Source organism: Crassostrea angulata, chromosome 3 (genome assembly GCF_025612915.1).
Source record: "Crassostrea angulata isolate pt1a10 chromosome 3, ASM2561291v2, whole genome shotgun sequence".
Lineage (NCBI taxonomy): Eukaryota > Metazoa > Mollusca > Bivalvia > Ostreida > Ostreidae > Magallana > Magallana angulata.
This window is the reverse complement of record NC_069113.1, coordinates 33303857-33318681: the sequence shown is the minus strand read 5'-3', so window position 1 is coordinate 33318681 and position 14825 is coordinate 33303857. Positions and strand designations below refer to the sequence as shown.

The 14825-nt window shown below is 31.8% G+C and overlaps 1 protein-coding gene across 1 annotated transcript in view; it reads right to left on the bottom strand.

Moving 5' to 3' along the window:
- Positions 1–485: 485 nt before the first annotated feature.
- LOC128175648 (uncharacterized) overlaps positions 486–14825 on the bottom strand; it is a 90727-nt gene continuing 76387 nt past the window's right edge. Inside the window, exons 4-10 of the mRNA XM_052841441.1 lie at positions 9271–9426; positions 7695–7767; positions 5991–6127; positions 5576–5630; positions 3792–3847; positions 2738–2894; positions 486–2200 (exon numbers count right to left, since the gene is read on the bottom strand). Coding sequence (XP_052697401.1) covers positions 2749–2894; positions 3792–3847; positions 5576–5630; positions 5991–6127; positions 7695–7767; positions 9271–9426 — 623 coding nt within the window. The 3' untranslated portion in view covers positions 486–2200; positions 2738–2748. The remainder of the gene's footprint in view (positions 2201–2737; positions 2895–3791; positions 3848–5575; positions 5631–5990; positions 6128–7694; positions 7768–9270; positions 9427–14825) is intronic.

Below are 14825 nucleotides of genomic sequence, written 5' to 3'. Positions count from 1 at the left end.
TATATACTTCAAACCCCTGCTGAGGTCCAAAATTGACCAGTGATCATGGTGTGGATAATTTAGATTCTACTACATTTCAGAATGCTTACACAGAATTAAACAAAATGAAGCATTGCACGAGTTCTGAGATTTTTCTTACATAACTCTATTTTTTAACTTTGTACTTCTTCTGGGGCCCCAAGAACTTAGTCCAGGGGTCATAATCTGCATGAACAATTTGAAATGCACCTTTAATATATCAAACAGCTTGCATTGCAATCATAAACTGTGCCAATATAGCTCTGAGAAAAAGAGTTTTAAAGATTTTTCCTATATTATTCTATACACTAAAATTTGAAATACATGTGTATTGTTTAGTTCTGGATATATATTTCTGGGTTTCTGTTGAAATGGGATATAAATACACGTATACACCGTACAGGCTCTTGTGCAATGTCAGTGTGGTACTGTTTAAAACAGTTTCAGAGAAGACAAAAACTAAAATATTAAAAAAAAACAGTTTATTGGAATGGCACTTAAATTCATCACAGATTGTAGATTTCATCACAGTTACACTTGTTTTAACAAATAACCAGTATGTCATGTATTATGCTTTACACAGTATATATAAAATAAACATGTCAGGTGAGCTAAAAAGATACCATTTCATAAATATTGCATATTATACGGTATCCTACACATTGCAGTAGTTGGTAATAGTTTACTGGTATGTAAAAACAAGAAAGTTACAAAACATTAAGGTATTCTAAAAGGGAAAGAGAAGAAAAATGATAAAAATAATGTTCTTTGTTCTTTGGATTTCTGAGATTTCTCCCCCTCTTTTTATCACAGCAAGAAACATTTGGTGGTAACATCTTCATCACAACATTTGATTACCGGTACTGTGTAGCATTAGGGCAAGTATGGCGATACTGGTATAACAATATTTGCGAACTAAAGGGATTTTTTTATTCATTGGCAAGTGAAGAGGAAGACTTGTCACCCTGGTTCAATACATATCTCTTAATATGTATATAAAATTTCACAACAATCTTTTGAATAATATATACCCATTATATCAACTAATAAACTATGAAATATTGTCATACATAGAACACAATAAACATTACAATAGTAATAATTGCACCATAGAAAAAAACTTATAAAATAATTGACTAACATTCAGTAAAGCTGTTTTTATTTAAACTCTTAAGGGGTCCCATACAAAGTTTGACTTTGGTTTGCGTATGAAATATTGTCATACATAGAATACAATAAACATTACAAGAGTAATAATTGCACCATAGAAAAAAACTTAAAAAATAATTGACTAACATTCAGTAAAGCTGTTTTTATTTAAACTCTTAAGGGGTCCCATACAAAGTTTGACTTTGGTTTGCGTAGCTTAAAAAATTACAAGAAGTTTACAAACCGAACTGAGCATTATCACCGGAGATTCATTCTATGAGTTTGATTTGTATGGATAACATAACTGTATAATGACTAAAATATACTTGTACTTATAATTCTAACAATAAAAATATATATCTACAAATGGCAGCCAGATCGATCAATGTATAGATAATACAGTTCTTTTTCATATAAAATATACATCTAAACCTAACCTAGTATAATAATTATAGGTGTTTTATGGCTATGCATGTAATTAAGCCAGCTAAATCGTCATTTTGGCAGACTTAAATCAGATCAATGTAAATGACTATCTAATGAGGGACTAGGAAATATTCTTATGACAGGAAGGCGTGAAATGGGCTCGCACACACACACACATGTAAGAGTGTGTACCTGAGTAGTGTGTGTGTCACTGTGTGGTGAAAAATCTTTGATTTGGAAAAACCAATTCCAGTGGATACTTTGTTATGGATTAACAATTAAGTTTGTTGGACGAAATCTTAAGGAAAAATAAAAATTCAAAATGTAAAATATAAAAAAAAACCACCAATACTTTTGTTAATACTGAAACAATTAAGTTTGTTGGACAAAATCTTAAGGAAACATAAAAATTCAAAATACATAAAAAACCCAAATACTTTTGTTAATGCTAAATTAATAGTCTTAGGCAAGTCGAGATGAATGCAATCCATAAAGTTTGATCTTTCACAAAACCCAGCATAATAATATCAAAATGATAACTTTTTTCTCTTTCAGCTGTTTATAGTCTTTGTCCTTTTCCTCCGATGAACAAAAATAAACACATGGACTGCCAAAAAAGAAGATAAAGAAATGAGGCAGAAATTTATATTATATATCATCAACATGAAACAATTACATTTTCAATGTCTAGTTTGTGGAGGAGGAGGGGAAAGCTCCAGTTTGAACATACTTTAATTAAAATTTTATCCCTTAAACTGCAAGTGATTTTATTTTTCAATGTAGTAATAATACAGCTATCTAAAGAATTGCAATTTTCATGATGATGGTCTTGTAAGATAATTTTATGCATTTTTTTTTAAATGCAGTTACGTCTTTTATATCACATCATAAATAAGAGTACATAATTTTGTAGTACTGATTATGTATTTCTGTATGTTTTGTAATTTAATTTGTCCTTGAAAACATGTACATTATAAAGAGAAGTAAAAGACATGTACCGTAGTATTAAAGGTGGAATCATACACTAACACTTTATTTCATGTATTTTTAAAATGTAACAAAATTGAATAACCTAAGTTACTGTATCAATTACATAGCAAGTGATTCAACTTTCTTTTAAAAATAACTTTTTTTGATGTTTTACCACATTGTAAATTAGCACGCTGTATCAACCATCCCCTGTCCATTAGTCAGAGGCTCGCTTCCCTCTCGTCCATTTGGCAATTGAGGTTCCATCCTCTGTCCATTTGGCGCCAGACCTCGATTCTGTTCCTCATCTCCAGGATTTGCATTGTTCCTACCTGCAAAAAAATTAAGAATTAAATCTTTCTCTGATCCATAGCCACGACTTGCAGAGGGCACATGCTTATCAGGTTTCCATGCATGGTGCCAAGGGGATGAAAGTAATTGACTCCCCCTGGTCACACCCGTCCATTGCAGGTTCACATAACCAGGATATGACTGAAAATATATTATATCTTGTTTGACCTTAAAATTAAATTATTAGATCAATTGCAAGGTCAACAATTTTGGTAGTCTGTATGATTAAGGAATTTTATGGTTCAGACAATATTTTTCAGAAAACCCTTGACCTTGAAAGAGAATATAAATTGAGGTCAAAAATCTTGAAAGGATTCAGCTCATACATCCTACATAATCTACTAGTATCTATGGTATAATATTAAGGCTGTTTGATAAAGGATTCCAATGTTATGGCCTAGACAATATTTTTCATTGGATGATTGACCTTAACATACAAATTAGGTCAAGATAAAAAAAAGTATGGGCCACTTCTTCTCTAGATCATCTATCTATGTCTATCAAATCAGACAAAGGATTTCAAAAATAAGAACTGGACAATATTTGAATTTTTTCCTCTAAGTTTGAAGTCCTTCTGTCAAATTATATTCAGGAGTGACTGAGAGTGTGTTTGTTCTGATTTAATTGACATTGAAACAAACACGAGGTAAAGGTCAAACTTTTTGATAGGGTATGCTGATTTATCTGAAATTATTGTGCTCTGTACATAAAATGAAAAATCATAACAGGGCAAAGTATTCCTTGAAAAACTGCTCCAGACCAAATACCAAGACGCAGTATCACTTAAGCGTTACTGACTTCATCAAGATAAACATGCTGATACATGTACATAATTACCGTATACACAAAATAAGAAATTGAAATACAGAATTTCTTACCTCTCCTGCGCCGGTAAATAATGGCTACCACGACAAAAATCACCACTATCAGTATTCTGGAAAAAAAAATCAATAGATTGAATAACTTAATTCTATTATGCAGATTTTTGCGTAAAATTTTTCATGACTTTTTTTATTTTCTAATAGTACACCAAAATTTGAAAGTCACTCATCATGCAGAGAGATACAGAGCTCACAATTTTTTGTTATGTAAACAAGACATGTTTCTGATTATGGTTGTTCAATTACTGTGGAATCATTATAATTCATATTGGCTCAGTTTTTGTGGTTTTCGTGGGTAGACCGCCCCCATTAATTTCCGTCCTCCATGAAAACAACTTTTGTAAGAGTTAGTTTCCTTACTTAAACTGAAACCAGCATACCCACGAAATTACATCCCCATGAATAAGCAAAATGCCAACAAACCACGAAAATTGGCCCCCTTGAATTTAAATGCTTCTACAGTATACCTGCTTCAAATCTTTTTTTTTAAGCTGACTCTCTGTCTGCTAATTCAGTTTGACCATAAATTTTTAGGAGACCTGGATGGTCAAAAAACTTAAAACCATCAGATCTGCATAAGATTTTAAGATATATGAGTTGTTAAGCCTTAATAAATTAAGCTATTATTTAGAAAAGAAAAAATCCAGCAATTTAACCTTAAAAGTTTGGGTATTTTTCTATATCTTTATAATTGCTCTATACCTCTAAAGGAAGATGTCTAAAAATGGCCATGACCATCAAGTCTTCATGGTTCCTAGCATTTTTTCACATTCAATTAGGTCTAAACCTGGAAATTTCTTAATGTTTACAGAGACATGATCTGAGCTTGATTTACATAACAAAGAAGAATTGCAACCTCTGTATCTCTCTTACAACTCAATGACAGACACTCAAATTTTAACTGACTTAACAAGAAATGCCTTGCTGAAGCAATGTTAACATTAACAAAGACCAAAAAAAATTGGATCAAAATTGTGACCATGCCCCTGTAAAGTTATTCAATAGATATTTAGAAGAATGAACTTGAAAGTATAAAGGTCAACAGAAAACCAACTAATTGAATATAGATCTTACCCACCTAGCTGACCCTTAACAAAACAGATATAAAAACTCAATACATGTAATACAATGGTTTTGAAATGACCTTAATGTTCATGTCAAATTGAAAAGGCAAAACGAAAATGCTTCCATCCTTATTAGTTCGAGATCTGCGTGAAATATGGAAAAAAAGTTTTAAATCCCTTTATTGCCTTATCATAGCTCTATAGAAACTGACAGGACTGAAATTCAGACATTCTGTTTATTAATAGGTCGAAACCTATAGTGACCTATGAAAATTCACAGACTGCATGATATAACCATGATGATGTCTACAGACTCCCAATTTGCAGTTATGTATTTTTTCTGCAATGTACCCACCTTCTTACCCTGCATGAGTCACCAAAAACACAATTTAATGGTTAAATAAATCATTTGAAAAATAAATAAATTTGAAACTATTTCACATGGTATGACATTTAGGCCAAATGCACTTTGGGTGTGCATTATTATTTGTATTTTTTAATTTTCAAGCAGTCAGTAGTGCTAGGTTGTAAATGTAGTGAGTCACTAATTTGTATCTGTGTCAATTAAGGTTATCACTGTATTTCTTATACAATACTTTTCTTAAACTACTAAAACCTGTGTCACACTTTCTAATAAAATATGTGTAATAGAAATTATCTATTCACACAAGATGGAAAGCATTTCATTAGATCAAAGTATTGATTTTTTATACTCACATGCACCCCACAACTGAACCAATGATTACCGGTATTTTGTCAGTATCTGCAGTGCCTTAAAATAAAAAATGTAGAACACATTAAGGACAAGTTTCTTTCTTAATTTGTATAAAAAAGCGATTCCAATGCATAAAAGAATTTTATCTTTCAGATTATTTTATAGGTGTGGGGAAATGTGATGTATAACATTTATTATTTAAGTTTCCCTCATCATGCTATACATTCCAAATTTGTTAAAAAGAATTGGTAAATAGTATCAGTATTTGACAACAAATTGAAAATGTGCATGTTCATTCCTTAAAAATATGACTTCAGATGACAGATAAGACTAATTGCATTACCTTAAGAATACCAGCATGAGCCAAAGATGTAATTGATTAAACAAATCTAATCAGCCTTTGAAAATTTTTATTACCGTCACTGCTAGGGGAAGTACTGTTGGCATCAAATATCTTCGTACTTTTGGTCGGAGTTGTTGTCTGAGTCAATGGACCACATTGTCTGTTCATAGTGCTGTTACCCTTGAAGATTATTTCCTCTTCCAGCGAACACCTAACACAGGTGTTCAAAGTCAAAATAATATATCAGGCATGTCAAATGTGAAAAAAATCCCTATATTTCCATCCAAAAAAACAATTTCTCAAGTTATTTTTCTGAAAGTAAGATGATCGATGCATATCATAGATTTCTTATCTATTAAACACAAGTTCTAAATTTCTGCAGTATTGCAGTTTTGTATCACATCCTGAGATTGCCAAACTTTCATTGCAGTTCCATGCGCGGATCCAGAAAAATTTTCCAGGGGGGGTCCGAAGGATAATTGTGTTTGCCAGGGGGGGTCCGAGGCATATTTTCGCGATAATTTTACTATGTAAATTTAATAAATTTTCATTTTCCAGGGGGGGTCGGGACCCCCCCGACCCCCCCTCTAGATCCGCGCATGAGTTCTATACAGATAACTGTCAGAAAAATGAAAGTATGATTCAAATATATGCGAGAGATGATTGTCGCAATATGTTAGGCGAACATCAATTTCACATGTTTAATAAAGAATTTATAGTAGTACACATTATGCAAATTGCTGCTTGTTGAGGCTGGTTCAGATGAATTGTGTTCTTTCTGTATGTTTTAACTCAAATTTTAGCATTTGAATTTTAGTATGTACATAATCCCAATAAGAAACTTTTTAAGAAAAAAATTTCTTTGCATATAAAAACTGTTACAATTATCTTTACCTATACTGTTAAGAGAATTGCAGATTTCTATCTTTAAAGGTATTTACTTTGTAATTATTTAATGGCAAAAAAAAAAAACCAGTTAACCAAAATTAGTGCGTCAGTCATCGCGTTATAAGCAAGATATGGAGCTCACAATTCTTTGTTATGTATAAACAAAGCTCAGTCTTGTTTTTGTTTACATTTTGAATGTTGACAAGAAAATTCCAGGTTTAAACCTAAAATGAATGTGACAAGCATGAGGAACAGCTGTCTATTTATTTCAAAAACAAATTAGTAGATAGAAAAATCAGGTTGTAAAAAATAAGAACTTATATATACAGTATATTGAACCAATGTAAACAAAAACATGGCACAAGCTTTTTACAAAACAAGGAATTGTGAGCTCTGTTTTTTGCTTAACTCTACAACTGACACTAAAATTTTGGTTGATCATATAGAAATGAATTCCTTAGGCATTGTAAACAATAAAACTATAGGAAAAAAAATTAATTGACCAAAATTATGACTATGCCCACAAATAGGTGGAGATTTTCATCTTGATTCATATCCTATGACAGTGATTCGTTCCTAATATCAATTTTAATCGAAAAATGTCAAAGGTATTAACAGCACTGTATTTTTGGCAAGAATTTTTAGCTTTATCTATTATTTGTGCAACTGTCTTTTTATCTGTTTTGCGCAACAAACTTTATGAAAGTATGGATGGAATCATGATTTTCTTTCTTTGAATACTTTGATATCTTGAAGTTTTTTAGACAGTCTCATCTAGTTCAATCAAGATAACAAAGTTTGACTGTACTCTGAAATAAGAAACATTCCAAAGATAATGCTGAAAATATTTATGATGTTATCTTGTTTTGGTTTAATATTTAAAATCTTACTCTTTGTGTTTGAGGCATTGTCCATAGCCCACTTTGTCTTTATAATACCCAGGCTTGCAATTCTCAACCTGACCTAAAATAGAGATAATAGTATTAATAGAGAAATGATAGCACAATATAAAATTATTTCAAATATTTAGTTTTTGGATTAAAATGTAAGCTATGTTTTATCTAGAGTATGAGTTTCCTACTGACATATGTATACCGTTTGAAAGATACAGAGCAGGACTTAAGGCGAGAGCAATAGGTACCATTACTTTCATCAAACGCCTTAGTCCAATGGTTTCAAGTTTTAAACATGCTACAATCCTTTATACCAAATAGAAGAGAGTCAACTGGACCTCTCTTTCAAACAAATTTGTATTTGTGGATTCTGAAGTTTGTCTTTGTTATTAATAATCTATTATCAATAGTTGCCTATTTGTGACTCAAGTTTAAATGACACCAAAAGACAAGAAAAGCATGCAAAACAGAGATAATTAAATGATCCAGTGGGGTGAGACTTGAAACTTATGACTCTTTAAAATGCTTATCCGAGCAATCTCAGAAAAAAGTGTATTAGTAATCAGGCCTCAGGACCATAAAACATAGACAAGCTCACTTTTGATCCAAGTCTCAGTTTCATAAAAGAGATAAATAGTGGAAAAGTGAGACTGAAGTCAAAAGTGATTTTAATGGCTCCTGTAAGTTTTACTTGATTGAAGTTTAATTTAACAACATATGCTAACAACATCACAATTATGATCTTATTTATTATCCAAAAATATATTGTCCAAATATTTCTCCAACTGGAGGGTTTAAAAATAATCGAGATACGTAATTATATGTATAGATTTGATACTAGTGTTTAACTTAAATGACCTATACCTTTTGACATCTGACTGACAAAGTAACATTTCTGCATGCATGTACCTGTATCATATCATATCAATTAACAAATGAATTCCAACCAAGTTTACATCCACATGCCCCTAAAACATGTAAAACTATAAAAGATTCACTTCCATTGACCAAGGTATTTTAAATTACATGCATATAAATTCCATAATTGCCAATATGTGTATTGTACATGTCAAAACATGCTTTAGATTTCAAAGGTAAATGAGATAACTGTACAACAACAAGTTAAAATAAAATACACCAGCAATGGATAAGGTAGGATCACAAATTAACTCCAAAAACAAGATTAAAAGAAACATACAATTAAAATCAATGTGCTAACAAAACCTTGCTAATATTAAAAGTGCTTGCATGATTACTTACAAAATCTGTTCTTAAAGTTTAATGCCAACTGTAAGATTTCATGAAATAAATCTCAATGAATAAGCAGGTGAACTACTGGCAATTAATGTAAAATAATTTTTGAGTAATTTGGGATTAGCACATTTTAAAAGAATTACCGTAATTGAGTTATCTCACAGTCAAATCATTCTTAATTATTATACATGTACAATTTCTTCATCAAATAATTGTTTCTTGAAGACCAATAACTTAGAAAAGAAAGCTTTATGTTCAGAAAGTAACAATCTGCTGTAAGAAGTTTAAAAAATTTAGGCCAAAAACAGTTGAAACATACAGATCTGTGTTAATCCTACGCCTTTTCTGAGATCTGTAACATTTCCTTCCCATTCTCTGCAAGTATTTGGATCCTCGCCACAGTATCCTCCCGTGAGATTGCACTCGCACTTGGCAATTCCACTTTTCAGGCAATCATCAGGGTTTGATATCATTGCTGAAAATATTCACAACTTCATCCTTTTATTACAGACAGTTGTAACCCTTAGTGATATATCTGTATATATTTATCTACTATAACATTGTAACAAGCAGGTCAAGGGCCTAATACATTACATGTATACAAGGTGGTAAAATTTGAAGTCTGGTCCTGGCTTTATATTTTGACTCAATTTTGTAACCAGCTCCAAGACCATAACACAATTTGAGTTGTTCTAAAATCTAACACCTCCTAAGCATGCATCTAGATCATCCAGATCACTCTCCATATCTGAAGCTACCTCTGTGATTCTTCAACATAGTAAAATCAACTATGCAAGTTTGAATAAGTACTATTATTTACATTAACATGTGACCTGCTCCAAACACCTGTACCTCCTTCTGCATTAAAAAAACTATGACTTAAGATTCGATCAGCATTAAAGCCCAAGGAGTGCATCAGTATCACCATATGCATTATCTAGCTAATTCTGGAAAATATTAACCAATAATAACTACTGGGTATTTAAGATTAGTCTTTCAAAGGGCATTTTCTCCAAAAACTTTAACCATGCAGTTCCAAAAACCTTAACCTCATCCAGCATCCAAAATCTATGGCTCAGATTCAGCATTCAAGCCTATCACGTGCATAAGTTTCACCATCAATGCAAGTTTGGTGAAGATAGGAGCAGCTAGTAGTAAGTAAGATACAGTCATCAAAGGACACCTGCTCCAAAAACTTTAACCTGATCTAGAAACCTTAACCTCCTCTAGTATCAGAAACCTATTGCTCAGACACAGCATTCAAGCCTGTCATGTTCCTAAGTATCATAAGATGCACCATCCATGTCAAGTTTGGTTTAATTATAGTTCACATGCAGTAAATAAAGAAAACACAGATAAACAAATTGGTTCTATTAAGCATGCACCCTGCACTTGAAATCTTGTAGGTTATATAGTAATGAAATAATGAAGTACAATGTATTTAGTTTGATCAATCATAGGTATCAATATTCTGAATCCTAGTTGTACTCACCCTCTGGAAGACAAAAACATTCAATTTCTTTGCAGATGCCTGGTATTTGTTCATCAAAAAGGCTTGTGTTAATGCTGTGCTGATTGGTTGTATTTGGAGGACAAGGAGTACAACTGTCTTCTCTGTGTGTATCATTACAAAGTCGATAGTCTTCATCTGAAAGTTGTAAAATATCAGAATTAAACTGTAACTGAATACTAATTAAATTAATTCAGCTTGGGTAAAAACAATAAAATTATCTTATTGCAAGGCAATCTTTACTTACTTTTTTTACATGTCACTGGCTTGCAGCAGATGTCCCCTCTCTTAATCATACCAGCAGCCTGACAATCCTCAGCATGTGTCATGGCTGCAGCAATGCACAAAGTTACCATCATACAGCATACAATCTAAAAATAGAATATAACATTACTGCGATTAATAATATTACTGGTAATATTTTTTTGAAATGCCTTCATTTGACCATTAAGAAAGCTAGATGATTAATATATTCCGGTCAATTTTCCATATGAAAAAATATCAGTTCTCAGCCCTATAATGGGTCTAGAAACTTTTTTCATACAGAACTGTTTTTGGTATATTTCAATTTCAATTTTCAATTTTCTTTATTAACCAATTAAGGGCCCTCAAGGGGCAACATGAAGACTGTACATACAACATCCAATGTACACAAAAAAAAACATTCAATAAACATACAAGTATACAAGAGGGAAAGAGTTGGATGATTGAAAGAGCTAGGACAGACATGAACATTTGATTAGTACATGTATATATATGTATGTTTCTATAAATTCAATACAGTGTCTTCTATATATTTATGTTAAACACCATACATAAATATGTCAAAATACAAATGTACATACAAATTTGAAATTATAGTTTATCAAATGTGTCTTCTATATATTTATGTTAAACACCATACATAAATATGTCAAAATACAAATGTACATACAAATTTGAAAAATTATAGTTTATCAAATGATTGAAAGTTAAAAAACCAATATTTGACTAGGAAATACAAATTAAGGCAATGCCTTTTGTAAAAATTTACCAAGAGAGTTTAATATATCTAATTCTTCACAGTTTAAAATCCAAAATAATTTTTGTTTGTCTTGTAAACTAGTAAAATGTTTTGCTTTAGATGATCAAATTAAATCAAATAGTTCCTCTCTTTCTTTTGTAAATTTGCTGCATTGGATAAGAAAATGTTCTTCATCTTCAATTCTATTAAGTGTACAATTTTTATATATTCTTTCTGTTCTAGGTGTGTTATTATATCTGCCCAATTCAATGAAAAGTCTATGCGCTGATATCCGCAGTCTACAGATTGGCTTTCTGTATTCAGGTCTTAATATAGTTAAATACTTTTCCAGTCTGAAGTTATTTTTCAAAAATATATAAGTAACAAGTTTGCCATCTTTAAGTGTTTCATTTGAGTATTGCCAATCCATCAAATATTTTTTAGTCTGAGATTGTTTTAAGGAAGTAACAAAGTCCTTTTTAGAATATGTCATAATGTTATGAATATTAAGAATGTTTAGCAGCTTTTCAATAGAGGAATACCAAGTTGTGTTTTTGGCAAAATGAAGTTCTTTACTACATAGAAATGCATCTTTTAATAGAGGAAACTCCGTTGTTAACCTAAAGGGCAATTTTAGAATGAAGCAGGTCTAAGGAATGTATTTTGGTGGATTTCTTTAAACTTAGAAACTCAAACTCTCTCTCTCTCTCTCTCTCTTTCTCTCTCTCTCTCTTTCTCTCTCTCTCTCTCTCTCTTTCTCTCAAAATACATGTACGTAACACATTCATGACATTGTTGACAATGATGCAATACATATGTAATATCCCAGCAATCGCACGGTAAATCTTATTACAGGCTTTTTGAACAGCAATTATTGACATGTCAAAAGACAACTTGATCTATCTCTTTTTAGGGTTAAAATAATTAATAGACACCTGTATACATGACGTCTTAATTATGATATCATTATCAGCTGATTTGTTTGCAAGGTTACTTACAGGAATGGTCAAATGTTTTATCGAACAATCAGTGAATAAAATACTTTAGTTTAAAACTTACGTTTGCCATAGTCTAGCAGATAGTATGAAATCCCTTGAAAACCGATGAAGTTTCCAGAATCGTCGAATCGTGTACGATAGAGGATTGTCTACGCGGTTTTACAGTTTACTTTTTTCTGTATACCAAGCCCGACCATAGGAATCCGGGATAGTTCGCACCTATTCTGTTTCGCGCTGAGACGTTTCGCACCTTCATCGGTGCGAAACATATCACTGTATTAATTAATATATTTTTCTCATGTTATTATTGCTCTGAAACTAATTAATACCTATATAAGAATTGACATATGTTATCAAAAAACATTGAAACGGTGTTAGCATTTATATATACGCCGCTAGTATATTTTTTTTTTAGTCTTGGTAAAATGGGTAGGCAAACCCGGGCCGGGGCAAAATGAAAGCCGGGGCAGATCGAGATTTTTCGATTTATGTCGTCAATAATAAACCAATCTCATTGAAATTTTCATGCTATATTAAAACAGGTTTATTTGTATTCGCTGGAAATATTACTGCACAACGAATCGTATTTTGGAATTTATTGAACATTTTTTATTACAAAGTTAAGGTGGCTCAATACACCACTTTTTGATGCAGTGCGCAAAAAAGTAAATCCGGAAGCATGCAATTCCGGTACTGGCCGATTTAAACTGAGGCGAATTGTATGGGGACCGCTCTATTAAAAAAATTGTGAAATGAATAGTCTTAGATTTAATTTGTTAATTGAAAAAATCATTACTTACAAGTAATACAAGTTTTAAAATACTTTCTTTTCTAGTTGTTTTATTTTACAGCGTAGCTCAGTGGGGTAGTGGGTTCACAACAAACCTGTAGATCATGAGTTCGAATCCCATTGAGGTCAATAAAAAATTTTAACTTTCCAAAATTTTCTAAAACGTATCATTGGTTGAATACTGTGAAAGAAAATTCTAAACCGGTGAAAGTATTTTAATCATAATATTCTTTAATGCACATTAATATTGACAGATGTTCCTAACCATCATAAGGGGATGGGGGGTGGCTTTGAATTTCTTTCAGGTTGGGATACATAAATCCTATTAGTTAATTTTCCCCTTTATTTATTTGACTTAGTTTTGCATTAAAGTGAATAAATTCACTTATATAGGCCTGAAATATGTATGTATTTATCATTCCATCCATCTTCGCTAGCCAAGGGTTTTCGGTCCACTCTGCTCCCCATGGGGAGCAAAGTGGACCGAAAACCCTTGGCTAGCGAAGATGCATTCCATCGTGATATTTAGAAAATTTTCTTTAACTCAGAAATGAAAAGCCCCCAAGATGTTTGGATCTTAGGACTTAGGAACGATAACTCTTCCTGAGGAATTTTCATACCAAAGAAAACTTAAAATATTTTTTGTGTTTATTTGCAATGATTAATTTTTTATTCAAATTTTTTATGTCACAGTTATTAAAATACATTTTCTTATAATATCAAGCAGCTTTTTCAGATGATTTGTCAACAGAGTAAGAAAATATGAAAAATTATGTTTTGTGGAAATACTAAAAAAAGTTGCAATAAGGCCACACCAATTTGATTTCTTGGTCTTCGGATTTTAGTCAAAAAAATATTGGGGCGAGCGAGCGATTTAATAATTTTAAAATTAAAATACTGAAATTTGAAAATTTAGGAGCGACATAAAAAAAATAGAGGCGAGCGATTACATTTTATTTTAAAATATCATTATTTTCTTCGAAATACATGTAAAAATCATTATTACACTGTACTAAAACCACTGTGCAATGTTTCAGATTATACTTTCACACCCTATTCGTCAAAATTGGAATTATATAACAATAATGGTTTGGGCACATGTATACTAAAACCACTGTGCAATGTTTCAGATTATACTTTCACACCCTATTCGTCAAAATTGGAATGATATAACAATAATGGTTTGGGCATATGTATACAATATGAACAGCTTTTACCTTCGGACAAAATAATAAAATAAATTGTTAGCAAAGAATGCACACTGTTCTATTTGTTACAATTTCTTTTCATCATGAACAACATTCAACAGTTTATCTTCTGCACCTCTTGGGCAGAAATTCCCCCCCCCCCATGTTCTTGCATCTTTGCCATTATTTTTACAAATCTGGCATATGGGTCTAACAATAGAATATTGCTCAAATAAGCCAGAAATGTAAGGGTCTGTATCATCTAAAAGACTGTCAACACTTCCGCAGTGAACACAAACTGGAGGTATGTAGTGCTTTAAGGAGGTTGAGAAATAACTTGTTTCCACTTCTGTTGTGCAGTTTATGGCCTCACGAACAACCATGTC